The sequence below is a fragment of the Panulirus ornatus genome, chromosome 50 (genome assembly GCF_036320965.1).
Source record: "Panulirus ornatus isolate Po-2019 chromosome 50, ASM3632096v1, whole genome shotgun sequence".
NCBI lineage: Eukaryota > Metazoa > Arthropoda > Malacostraca > Decapoda > Palinuridae > Panulirus > Panulirus ornatus.
Genome location: NC_092273.1, coordinates 3,285,590 through 3,299,777, shown reverse-complemented (window position 1 = coordinate 3,299,777; position 14,188 = coordinate 3,285,590). Strand labels below are relative to the sequence as shown.

Below are 14,188 nucleotides of genomic sequence, written 5' to 3'. Positions count from 1 at the left end.
CAGAGCATCATACTGGAGAAGAACAATGTGGTTTCAGGAGAAATAGAGGGTTTGTGGTTCAGGTGTTCTTTGAAGAATGTATGTAAGGAATACTAAGGGAAACAGAAGGAATTGTATGTGGTGTTCATGGATTTGGAGAAGGCATGTGACAGGGTTGACAGAGATACCTTGTGAAAGGTGCTACAGATATATGGTGTGAAAGGTAGGTAAGCTTATAGAAGCAGTGAAATGTTTTTATCAAGAGAGTAAGGCATGTTTATGTTTTTGGATGGGGTGCTGAGGAAGGTGAATGCAAGGGTCTTGAAGAATGGAGTATTTATGCAGTCTGATGGTGATGGGGGACCTAGAAGGTGAATCAGTTGTTGTTTGTTTATATGGCACTGGGGTAGATTTGAGTGAGAAACTGTGGAAACTGTTGTTTAAGTTTGGGATTATGTGTGAAAGGAGAAAGTTGAAAATAAATGCAAATAAATGCAAGGTTGTCACATTTAAGACATAGCCTAATTGGAAAATAATTTCTTGGCAGTAACTTGTTACCTTTTTTGAATACTGGTGTCATTTTTTTAAACATACATTCATTTGGAACTTTTCCTGTTGCAGCTTGTTGAAAAAGGCAGTTAAGGGCTTAACTATCTTGTTTTTGCCTCTCATTGCCTTTGGATAAAACTTGTTACTGTCTACAAAAAGCCTTGTCTGCTACTCTGTCTACAAAAAGCCTTGTCTGCCTCCCTTTATGTTGTATTACTTTATCTGTCCTTTTACTCTGTCCACAAAAAGCCTTGTCTGCCTCCCTTTATGTTGTATTACTTTACCTGTCCTTTGGCCTTGATTACCTGCTGCAGATGTCTGGACATGGAATTGGCAGGGTTCCTGAAACATTCTAGGACCATAAGGTTTCATTCTTTTTAATAAGGTGAGGTACTGATGAGTTGTTGCAGGAAGTTCTGACTCGGCACCCAGTGCACTTAGAAACCTCATGTGTACCCACGTTTCCTTACTTCCAGTTGAGAATTTGAGCTTTCTACCCTTTAGGAAGGTAAGAGCCAACCATCTTGAAATGCAGGTGGAAGAAATACAGCACTCAGAAATTCAAAAAATGAAGTGGCATCCTGGAAGAGTAAAGAAAGAATGTGGCTCCCTTGGGGTACACCAGGTTGGGTTGCTGGTGCTCATACTGTTAGAAACAGTAGTCTCAGTGACCAGATATATGATGATTTCACCCAAAGGGCAAATGGGGAGGTAGTAACAAGTAGTGGTGAAGTTAGAAGATTGAGTGAGTATTTTGAAGGTTTGTTGAATGTGTTTGATGATTGAATGGCAGATAAAGGGTATTTTAGTCGGGGTGGTGTGCAAAGTGAGAGGGTCAGGGACAGTGGTTTGGTAAACAGAGGAGAGGTAGTGAAAGTTTTGCAGAAGATGCAAGGCAGCAAGCTGGTGGGTTTGGATGGTATTGCAGGGGAATTTATTAAAAAATGGGGTGACTTGTGTTTTTGATTGGTTGGTAAGGATATTCAATGTAAATATGGATCATGGTGAAGTGCCTGAAGATTGGCAGAATGCATGCATAGTGCCATCATACAAAGGCAAAAGGGATAAAGGTGAGTGTTCAAATGACAGAGGCATAAGTTTAAGTATTCTTGGGAAATTATGTGGGAGTATATTGATTGAGCATCAGATTGGGGAAGAGCAGTGTGGTTTCAGAAGTGGTAGAGGATGTGTGAGTCAGGTGCTTGCTTTGAAGAATGTATGTGAGAAATACATAGAAAAATAGATGGATTTGTATGTAGCATTTATGGATCTGGAGAAGGCATATGATAGGGTTGATAGAGATGCTTTGTGGAAGGTTTTAAGAGTATATGGTGTTGGAGGTAAGTTGCTAGAAGCAGTGAAATTTTTTTTTACCAAGGATGTAAGGTATGTGTACGAGTAGGAAGAGAGGTAAGTGAATTGTTCCCTGTGAATGTTGGTTTGTGGCAGGGCTGCGTGATGTCTCCATAGTTGTTTAATTTGTTTATGGATGGGGTGGTTAGGGAGGTGAATGCAAGAGTTTTGGAAAGAGGGGCAAGTATGAAGTCTGTTGGGGATGAGAGAGCTTGGGAAGTGTCAGTTGTTGTTTGCTGATGATACAGTGCTGGTGGCTGATTCATGTGAAAAACTGCAGAAGCTGGTGACTGAGTTTGGTAAAGTGTGTGAAAGAAGAAAGTTAAGAGTAAATGTGAATAAGAGCAAGGTTATTAGGTACCGTAGGGTTGAGGGTCAAGTCAATTGGGAGGTAAGTTTGAATGGAGAAAAACTGGAGGAAGTAAAGTGTTTTAGATATCTGGGAATTGATCTGGCAGCGGATGGAACCATGGAAGTGGAAGTGAATCATAGGGTGGGGCCGAAAATCCTGGGAGCCTTGAAGAATGTGTGGAAGTCGAGAACATTATCTCGGAAAGCAAAAATGGCTATGTTTGAAGGAATAGTGGTTCCAACAATGATGTATGGTTGTGAGGCGTGGGCTATGGATAGAGTTGTGCACAGGAGGGTGGATGTGCTGGAAATGAGATGTTTGAGGACAATGTGCGGTGTGAGGTGGTTTGATCGAGTAAGTAACGTAAGGGTAAGAGAGATGTGTGGAAATAAAAAGAGCGTGGTTGAGAGAGCAGAAGAGGGTGTTTTGAAATGGTTTGGGCACATGGAGAGAATGAGTGAGGAAAGATTAACCAAGAGGATATATGTGTCGGAGGTGGAGGGAACAAGGAGAAGTGGGAGACCAAATTGGAGGTGGAAAGATGGAGTGAAAAAGATTTTGAGTGATCAGGGCCTGAACATGCAGGAGGGTGAAAGGCGGGCAAGGAATAGAGTGAATTGGATCGATGTGGTATACTGGGGTCAACGTGCTGTCAGTGGATTGAACAAGGGCATGTGAAGCGTCTGGGGTAAACCATGGAAAGTTCTGTTGGGCCTGGATGTGGAAAGGGAGCTGTGGTTTCGGGCATTATTACATGACAGCTAGAGACTGAGTGTGAACGAATGGGGCCTTTGTTGTCTTTTCCTAGTGCTACCTCGCACACATGAGGGGGGAGGGGGATGTTATTCCATGTGTGGCGAGGTGGCGATGGGAATGAATAAAGGCAGACAGTGTGAATTGTGCGCATGTGTATATATGTATGTGTCTGTGTGTGTATATATATGTGTACATTGAGATGTATAGGTATGTATATTTGTGTGTGTGGACATGTATGTTTATACATGTGTATGGGGGTGGGTTGGGCCATTTCTTTCATGTTTCCTTGCGCTACCTCGCAAACGCGGGAGACAGCGACAAAGCAAATAAATAAATAAATATAAATATATATACCACATCGAATTGGATCGATGTGGTATACCGGGGTCGACGTGCTGTCAATGGATTGAATCAGGGCATGTGAAGCGTCTGGGGTAAACCATGGAAAGTTCTGTGGGGCCTGGATGTGGAAAGGGAGCTGTGGTTTCGGGCATTATTACATGACAGCTAGAGACTGAGTGTGAACGAATGGGGCCTTTGTTGTCTTTTCCTAGCGCTACGTCGCACACATGAGGGGGGGAGGGGGATGTTATTCCATGTGTGGCGAGGTGGCGATGGGAATAAATAAAGGTAGACAGTATGAATTATGTACATGTGTATATATGTATATGTCTGTGTGTGTATATATATGTATTTTCTTTGAAAATATGTAGGGGTGTACAAGGCTTTTTGCAGACACTTTAGGGCCTGTCATTTTATGTGCTTCGTTCCATTTATTACTACCTTTAGCTTTTATGTTCCATTCATTGCTGATAGTGTATCTTTCATTTTTGTCAGTTTGTTGCAGAATGTTGTCCTATGCTGTCAGTGAAACTTGATTTGGGACTTGAGTTGCCTTTTGATTATCAGTACTGATGCAAAAAAATATTTTTGCCATTGTATTGTTTTCTTGCGCTACCTCGCAAACGCGGGAGACAGCGACAAAGCAAAAAAAAAAAAAAAAAAAAAAAAAAGTTTTCTTGAATCAAGTTGCTATTTTTTGTGATAACTGGACCAATTAAATGGGTAAAAAATATTTTGCTTTTAACTATAAAGCTCCTTAGGGTTACATGTGCTATTTTCAGCAATATCAGTTCATATTGACATTTACTTTGCTGTACAAATCCTTTAGTTTCTCTATTCACATTTATATAAATTAATTTGTCATGTTGGTTATTGGTCTCAGAGTTTCATACTAGCTTTTTCCTTAGACAACAGGCACTAATTTATATCAATTCCACCTTGGCTTTGTGTTAGAAATGACGCATTGGCACCTACACATATGTTCTACTTCTTTGAGGTTTACTTGAGCTTTTCCAAGATACGCTCATATCATTTTCATTGATCGTATTACCCCAGTTTGTCTGTTAAGAGCAAAGCAAAGATAATTAAAATTTGCTGGTTTAAAATTGGGTATTTTTTGTTTTTGCAACTGTCATGTTGACCAGTATTATATGCAGTGTGGAAAGCGACCTCAAAAGTTATTTGTCACTGATCAGTTTTACCAAACTTTTCTCCAGCTTCAACATTGTCAATGAAATCCTTGTCATGAGTAGTTTTCTGTACTATTTGGATTGTCACCATGAGCAAATTTAGGTAGATGCATGGAAAAAGAGTACAGGTAGCTGTAATGATAAAGAATTATTTCAGGTGATCTTATCGTAATGGAAGGGTGTCTGACTATACAAGGAAATGAAAAATGAAAAAGAAAGAGTAAGTGAGAGAGCAAGCCTCAGGTTTAAAAAATGAAAAGAAAAGAAAACAAATTGTGACAGAGTAGTATGTGAACATTTGCAAGGATTGGGATGTGTGAATGACCATTTGAAATACCCTACTGAATAATGTAGTTGGTTATGTTCGATATTTTTTTAAAAGATTGTGTTTGAGAACTTTTTTGGGCAAAATGCCATCTCAAGATTTTATTTTATATTGAGGTAATCATATGAATCATTCATATGATGTAAAGTATTATTAATTTGAGATAGGATTTTAGTATATATGACTCGTAATTCTGTCAGCTTTTGATAACTGCTTTTAATGACAGATGATGATCATTATGGGTGTCATCGGTATTATCGTCCTCATCATCATTGTTGGTAAGTAACGTTGGTGATTTTTTTTATTTCTACAATATGAGTATTGAGGCAGAGTGGGATGGGATGGATGAGGGGTTTAGAAGACTCTTTAACCATAATAGGAAATGTTTTTGCTGTATAGCTTTATTTTTGTGCATATATCATCACAAGTTATTTTGCTGTTGTCAGACTGCTTTTCATTCCAATTGTGAAACATATTGTTTCATCTAAAGGAACTTTTATGGATACATAAAAATATAATATCTAATGATTAAGCATAAATTGATTGGGAATAAATCCTGTTTTCTGAGTTCTTATTTTGGAATTACAAGATATCACTCAGAAATAATGAAAATTCAGCCCATGTAGAGCATCACAGCAAATTTTAGATTATTATGGTTAGCCATCAAAAGTTTGTTTAATAAGTGTTTCTTATATTTTGTTTTATGACTCTTAGATGAAGTTGCAGAATATGAATTTATAGCATAATTCAAAATGGGACAATTTCTCATTATTTACTGTTATAGTATCTACTGTAATCCACATTTCATAGTTGATACTGATTCAAGTGGTGATGGGATAAACTTTGTAGGGAATATATATATATATATATATATATATATATAAAATTGTGTGTAATATATGTTTTAGTAGAGAAATTGTGTTTTGTAGTTTTTTATTGAGTAATGTAGAGAAAATTAGTATGCTTTTTAATACTGTTAATTATGGATCATGATAGTTCCTTCATATCTTTGGTTTTAGAAAGAATTGAAATACTTTACAGATGGAATTATAGACACGTACCTACAGTAAATAAACATGAATTTTTTTAGTCTTTTAATAAAAATGGCACTTGATTACTACGGTTTTGAAGAAATCTCATGGCAACCTTCATAACCCTTATAATGTTTAAGATTATAGTGTGGTAAGTAATAGAAAGTAAGATTGTGAAGTAATGCTTTTGGAATATGGGTGTTACATCTAGAGGTTTGGCTGTTGAGCTGGTAATGAGGGGGAGTTTTGTTAGTAGTTAGGGATAGCATGAGTTAGGATGCCAATGATGGGGTTAATCTTGTGCATTTATTTATTTTTGAATAATTTCTGTATCTTGGGTCATTAATCTCTTAAGTGTTGGCAATTTCATCTTTTATTAAAGGCTTTGAATGACACTAAAGAGTAAATAAATTAGCAGTCTTGACCCAGGACACTTTAAAGTTGAGCTTTTTGTCAACATTTTCCCATGAAAACATGACTTCACCCCCAGACATGTGCAACTAATGCTTACTTGAGTTATTAATGAGCAGTGTGTTGTAACAAAGTTTGGTGTTTCTGGAATCAGGCCCTCACTCACAAGCCAAGAAGCATAGCCTTAGGTTTCATGTTGTATATACACCGTACAACTTTATTCATAGTAAAAGGACTGATATAAGTTTACGTGAAGTGCATTTTAAATAGCAACTGTAGCATGTTACCCGTTCCTGATGTTACTTTGCTAAAGCAGAAAAACTGTGAGTAATTTTTAAAAATTTTGTTTTATATACTTTGGCAGTGCTTTTTATAATGTTTTCCAGGAAGATCTTAAGGGAGCTCATTGATGTAGAGGTGGCACTTTGATTTGAGCCTTTGGCTTGGTAAGTGCTATTTACTCTAATATGATTGGTAAGTTAGGTCAGTTCTTCCTTCCAATTCTGAGGGGATGAAATACTGTTTAAGTGAAATTCATCATGATTTTGCAGCAGTCTAGGTAAATGATAATAGATGTACACTATTCATTATACAGTTAGAGATGTACAGATTTTGTGTCAAGAATTAAGAGATCACTTCATGTAATTCTGGGCATGTGTGTGAGGGGCTGAGATCCAGTTTCAGCTTCAATATGGTGTTGGTGTTTACAGTTTGGTTTTGTGGGTTTTATTTCCTTAATTTTAGTAATTATTTTGATACCATAAATTAACATGAAGTCTAACCCCGAGTTTTTCTCTTATAGTTAACTTCATGTAAATCGCCGTGTATCAATGTCTTCTGTATGTGCACTCTTGAAACAAAAAACAAGGTCAGGCTCTATTTGGATGTATGGTGCCCTAGTGTGTGTTGACGTGTGTCTTAACTTTTGTTTTAACATGTGTAATAACGTGTGTACTAACTGTTGCTCACACAGACTCACTCTCCTTCATGGAGTACTATAACCTTCCTATTTAGCAAACTAACAAACTAAAGTAATGACCCAAATCTTGCTATAAATCATCGTTGTAGAGACAAGAATGGATAAACTATTTTTATGTGGTAAGTTTTTTCAGATATCATCCATACCCTAATATTGTCATTAGTTGTCTTGATATTGACCAATTTTGTCTTTGCTCACTCACAGGCATTTAATTGGATTATTAACTCCATGAAGGTGAGGGCTGGTGCCTCTGGTGATTATTGATGTTGGTGGTTGTAGCTCTGATGTAGTGGTTGATTGGCAGTAGCAGCACTTGTGAAAGCTACAGTTTATGGGTAACAGCTAACTTTTGCTTACAGAAAGATATATTTCGGTAAGACCTCTTCAAAAGAAATTACACGTGCAGTGCTATCTAAAATGCTAGTATTCATGTATGCAACATTTTCAATTTCGTAACATTGGCACTTTGATTATAAAATCCATGCTTCAAAAGTATTGTGATACGTCTTAGTGAGTAGCTTTCCAGTAGGTAGTGATTTTCTTAGCTGTTGTAACCCATGAACTACAGCTCCCTCCCAGGTGTCTGTTAGTGTAGGGCATTCACAAATCATCACTAAGTGACATGTGCAGCAGTTTTGAGCCTTCTGCAGAGATGCATTAAGGTTCACAATAGCTGACCCCATCATGCATGTGCAGTTACCGAGGAACCTGTACAACTGATGATGGCTGGCGGGGGGTGGAGGGTTTCCTTCTTGTTTTCTTCTGTTCATATATATATATATATATATATATATATATATATATATATATATTAAAAGATTACATGATACTAATACCTCTTGTTACTCTGTAGACCTGAGTCAGGCCTGTGTTGCTGGGCGCCTTTTCAACTCTTTGCGGTGGCACAGGTGGGCTCGACCTCTTTCTCTTCAACACCATCATCATCGTCTCGGCGTTATGTACCTGTCTCCCTTCTTCAAGTTGATTATGTCTTTTAGAACTTATAAAAATTCACACCACTTTTCCTTTCCTGCCTTCTTTTCAATGCAAAGGGCCCTACCTTCCAAAGGGAGGTGAAAACAAGACGGACAATGTTGTAGTCAACCCTAACGCTCAACCCATCAACCCAACAACCAACAACATGATGAATAACGCCAATAACGCCCCTCACTCTTTGCAGTCAAGTTGGGCTTAGTCGAGGTGTAGTGAGTCACCTCTCTCCTCTCACCTACTGTGAGGTAACGAGATCTGCAGTTCACGGGAATGGTCCGTTGGGACAAAGTTTACACTCTTATTTGTAAACATTTATACTTAAGGCAGAATGCAAAAGTGCCTCCGTTAGAGACACAGAATGCCGTAAACGAGGAACATGCAGTCACCTCGCTCTCACATTACACTAGGGGTAGCATCCATTTTTTTCGCGGAGGTTGCGTGGTTGCCTGGTTACCTCGGTTTTTGAGGAATGACTCATCTATATATGGCCTGACTTTTCTGATGGTGTATCAGAGGCTTTCAATTAATAATGAAGTTAAAGTAAATTCCTGAATTTAGGCAATATATTTACAGTGAATAAGTTGGGATACATTGATTAGAGAAGTCAAGTCTTAGGCCCTACATGAGAGACACTGGTGCCAGCCTGTTGGTCATGCACGGAGCTTGTTGGTCGTACTTGCTTGTTTGGGCCATCCGCAAGAATGGTCCTTTAAATGCACATGGTCATGCATTTCTCATGCACTTTTCATGCATCATTCTCACACTTGGCACCTCTGTCGTTATTCAGGTTGCACCTTATAACTATAGAATTTCAGTTTAATGAACAGATAGATCCTTTTAAGAACTAGAAATCAGTAAAAAGTTGAGAGGAATGTGAAGAATTTTTTTCCCCTGAGATGTAACTTGCATAGTGACAGAATCATGCTTATTTAGTGAAAGTACTGCTCTTGAGATTTATATTTTTGCTCTCAAATATGTTGACTTCAAAAAAGATAGTGCATGAGTCCATCTTGATATATTCATGCAGTGAATATTTTGATATTTTTGTTCCAAATCTCATTTTTATTTTATCATTACAACCATTGCTCTAGAGTAAATATTTTGCCCCATCCATAGGTAAGGCCAGCAAATAACCCTACACTGAAAGGGTAAAATATAATCTTGATACATTTCCAAAAGGCTGTTTTGGGGGCTGCCTGTGTTTTTTCATAATAAAGACACACTCACACACACACACACACAAAAAAAATATGTGGCTGGAAAGAAAATCACTAAAGATTTTGCTCATGATATTATGTATCAGGGATAAGATTGATCATAATCTTCACATGAGAGTATGTAGATTCTAGTAATTTTATAACTCTACAACTTACCTTTAACAGAAAAGACACTTGCAAGAGTGATGTTTAAATTTAATGTTCGCAATGAAATCCATAGCATTACAAACATTTGTGGGTGCACAGTCTCTGGCATTGAAGTTTGGAAAGCACATTTTCACATTAACCATGTGATTTTTTGTTGGATATTTATCTAGGTATGGTAGCAGTACTTTTGTATATGCATTTAGAGCACTGTATTGATGGATTAATCAAGAGGTTAGATGTTTAGTGAATTAGAGTAGTCATCAGTCTTTATTCTTGCTTCTCTCAATTAGGAATTACAACAGAGTTTGAAGATAATCATGTTAGAGTTTTGCAGTTACATAGACATTGAACAAAGTAAGCAAGAGTGCTGACTAAAGATCTTAAGCATAGAGACTTGTTGATGGCTGTAAAGACATTAGAAGGCCATCTTTGCACATGATGACTACCAGAAGGTGGCAAAATGGCTGGACACTATGTTCTAGATATTGACCTGCCTTTCTATGTCACTATCACACATTTTATATTACATGTTTATCATTGTTTTTCAAAATTCAGCATGACTTCAGATGGACCCAATAATTGCATGAGCATTTTATATTGTATGTTTTGTATTTATATTAAAACTTTTGATGTATGTTGCATTTCTTTTGAATTACAAAAATTTAATATTTTCCCATATATTCTGGTTATTATTCTGATTTACTCAATTATGAATATTCATAATGATTCTAATGTTTGAAATTAGGTTTCCATTCTTGTATTGTTTTCTTAAGTCAGCATTTTGATAGAGAACTTAACGTTACTCAAATGTAATGGTTAAATCTTTGTTTTTTAATTGGTATACAATGGAGAAAAAAATTATTTGCATAGTTTTGTTTATTATGTTTCCTTAACATCTATTAGCTTTTGTATTATTTTTCATGGGTTTCCAGTAATGTTTTTCTATCATTTATCAGAAATTCATTTTGGTGGGATAGAATCAAATTTTTTGGAAGGACATTTCATGTGGATGTGTTCCCTGTTGATGCTGGTTATTAACTAGTAAAGTGAAACTAACCACATGGCTTGGGGAGACTTTGGGCCCCTTTGGTGAAGAATGGGCTTTTTCTCAGACAGAAGGTGAGCTTAGGGTACTACAGCTTTGTTTTGTAAAGGCACAGATTTAGACTAATAAATTATTTAGGGAGTGTGAATGAAAAGAAAGTGTATTGTCTCAAAATCACCACAAATGACTGATGAATAAAAGTTAACTTTTCATCAGCTGTTACAAAGATTTGTTCTGGTGCTTGAATCCACCATAAGCTTGCAGTACTTCATCTTATGGTTACTCTGCTCGACACACACACAAATTATTTTTCCCATCTTAATATTGGAGAACTCTCACTTTAAGCAGTTAAGGGAGGCAAGTAAGACTTTATCCTGTTGTCTGATGGATATTTCTTGTGTAGCTTCCTTCTCAGATTGATTGATATGTAATCATCCTTTGTAACGTGGGAGTTTCTAGTCTAATGAGGTTAGTGTGTGTTGATCACATATACAGAGCAAATATTTAGATAATAGGATTTGATAACTGCAGCTGCTTGGGCATCTCAAGAAGGGTCTTTGATAACATATTCCTTTGAGTTTTTAGGCATGCATACTTAAACTTGGACTAGTTAGTGGTCACCTGCCTTGAAATGTAACAATTTTATCAAATGATATGCATGTTTACAGCTATGGTTTTCCTATGCAGAAAGTAAGTTCTATTAAGAGAAATTTCTCTACATTTACATAACAGACTATGAAGACAGTTACCCTCCTACCTGCACCACAAGTGACTGAACAGTTTTATTTTGTTTGGTTTTATGCTTACCTCTATTAATGAGTTGAAGTTTGGGGAATAGGGGGTAGGGCAACTGTTAGTTGGCATCACAATTTAAAGTTTTGTTGAACATTACTTGTCATACTCTGAGATTAGCTAATACATATTTTTAAGGGGTAACTGTGGAAGCTAGCCTTCTATGAACAGTTTTACCACTTCTTTGAAGCAGTTTGGTTTCCAGGTGATATTGTTTTGCACTTTATCAGGTCAAATTGTATATAGTTTGTCTTTCATACTGGTTTATGTCTTCATTTTAGAAATTAGGCTCATAGCAATACCTACCTCACCCCGATACCCTGTTCAGACTTTATACAGGCAGTAGCCCATATGTTTAATCATCTCCATAATTATGGGAGAGGGAAAGTGAATGGCTTTCACTTATTTATAGAGGTGTTTATACTGTGTTTGAGAGCTTTAGTGCAGTTGGCTCACACATATCTCAGAGAATTGGATTGAACCTTTTCAATAGTGAATGTAGATGGGTGAAGAAGCTAATGAGATGCATTTTTGTATTCATCCCATTGGTCAAGTGTATTCTGGTACTTGATAAGCAGATTGTCCCAAGATTTATAGGTGCTGCCATCTGATGGTTGACAGGCAACAGAATATGTTTGCTTACATTATGAGTGAAAGGCTAATTACCAGTTTTTGGTCATTTATGTATTTTGGAGGGTCATTATACTCATTCTTAAGGCCTACTGGATAGTTTGTAGTCCAAATCTGTGTCAAGAGATATGAGAGTTGCAGTACCCTCAACTCCCCTGCTCTAGGCTTAGTAAAGAGCGAGTCAGATTTTAGTTTTATTGTATTTCTTTGGTCCACTGTTGAATAGAATCAATTAACATATTGTACTGGTGGATGTGTTCAGTGATTTTTATTTCTTTATTGTGGACTTGTGCATTTTCATTTACATAATACCTTGTTTGTGTAAAGTTCCAGTATGTGTTGATGATTCAGAACATTGTTAATAATATTTTTATACATATGTATTATGATGCATGATTTAGCATCAGCGTTCCAAATTTGAGAGATGTCACTGGATAATTATCATGGATTACTGGAACTTCTAATCTCAAGGTACTGGTGTACTCTTCGTATGGTTGAGGGTGGAATGTATCCAGTGTACCAGTTTCCCTTTTGAAGGCCAGTTTCATTTGATGCAGTGTCAAGTTTTTCATAAAACTTGGAATGCATCATTACACACCAGTAAAATTTGGAAACTGGGAAGGTAAAGAATAATTAGGAGAAAATCCTTGCCCTGTTCTCCTCGAATGTTTTTGGCAGGTAAAGAGTATAGCTTGGAGTGTTATGGGGCTGCTGGATGGATACTGAAAGGTAATAAGCTAGCTAATGTTTGTATATTGGTTAGAAGCATCACAGATGTTAGGCATTAAGTAAAAATAATATGAACTACACCTATGATTGGGTAATTTAGAATATCTGTTGTCCAGGATCTGTGGGCCACCTTGCTAATATTGCACAAATAGTTAGTTACCAAATAACTGAAATACTGCAGTTGTTGGTTGGCAACTGCACCAGAGTGGGAAAATATATCCTAACACATCTTGCCTGGTACTAGAGGAATTTAACTAGCATAATATTTTTTATTCTAATGCATTCTTGACTTTGTAGTCTTTTCACATGTAAGAAAATACCTCGTTTACATGACGAGTAGGAGAGAAAAGAATGCACATCTCGTGGGATGGATACTGGCAACTTTACATATTTTACAGGTTTCAGATTTTGTAAAATAACACAAGTTTTCCCACCCTAGGTACTTCTGTTTGCTTTCTTCTGCATGTACATTTTACAGTTACTGTACATGTGACTGTGAAAAATTCAGCCAACTACATTAAATCTTAGGTTGGATGTAATACAAAAAGTACAGTCAGCTCTTGCAAATCCTGCACAGGCTAATCCAAGTATGTAAGTGTTGTAGGGGTAGAGGGAGTAGATGTATTGGAATAGCCACTTTATCTCTTTCATTATTAGTACTGCAAAAGTAAAAGATTTTCAAATTAAGGTTGGTGAAATATAACAGTAAAGTCCAGAGAAGAAACCAAGTGTGTTTTAGAGCAAGTGAGGCATCATAGTATTAGTCATACTTTCCACTCATATCCCATGAAACTAGTTCAGTTCTGTGGCTGGCAGGGTTAGCAGGTCATTACTTTATTTTTGTGAGCATAATCAATCACTGTCATGTCAAAAACTGTGAGCTAACCCTTCTATCCTGGCAGTTTGCCATCCCTTAGAAATAGGGAAATGTATATGTTTTCAGCTTACACTTTGAGTTATCTGTATTTTGGAACAGATCTTCTTCCCAATGGATGATTCACAAACCAAACCTATGCAGCTGTGTCATAATTGGTAACAAGACTGTAGATTGTGCAATCACAAAATGGTGCACAATAGTAGTTTCAGTTGTACAGAACAGTCTGCAGCATACAAAACAGTGTGAAAGATTGATAAAAGGTGGTTTTAGTCCCCTTTGATTTGATTGTTGCTTACTTACAAACATATATCAAATGAAAGTGAAGTTGATATAAGTCTGAGAAACTATATTATATTTTTGAACACCCTTTGATTGTTAGGTTGTACAGTAGTTTTTGACACATTTAGAAATTTGTCCTCGCTCCTGTAGAATGCAAGATGGTGAATTAGTTTCAAGAAGAGCTCTGTATTTTTATTGCTTTGAAGTAAAAG

General features: G+C 36.9%; 2 protein-coding genes across 16 annotated transcripts in view; one reads left to right on the top strand and one right to left on the bottom strand.

The window, feature by feature from the left end:
- RpL22 (Ribosomal protein L22) overlaps nucleotides 1-14,188 on the bottom strand; it is a 112,476-nt gene that overhangs the window by 54,133 nt on the left and 44,155 nt on the right. The gene's annotated exons all lie outside the window — the stretch shown is intronic.
- Nucleotides 1-14,188, top strand: part of nSyb (neuronal Synaptobrevin) — a 74,798-nt gene that overhangs the window by 49,277 nt on the left and 11,333 nt on the right. For 4 of the 15 annotated variants that reach the window (XM_071691094.1, XM_071691100.1, XM_071691099.1 and 1 more), the window contains exon 5: nucleotides 5,073-5,124. In XM_071691094.1, the coding sequence (XP_071547195.1) occupies nucleotides 5,073-5,124 (52 nt within the window). Of the gene's footprint in view, nucleotides 1-5,072; nucleotides 5,125-7,090; nucleotides 7,157-7,471; nucleotides 7,502-8,319; nucleotides 8,506-14,188 lie in introns of all 15 variants that reach the window. The other 11 variants (XM_071691092.1, XM_071691091.1, XM_071691093.1 and 8 more) reach the window with 5 other exon arrangements.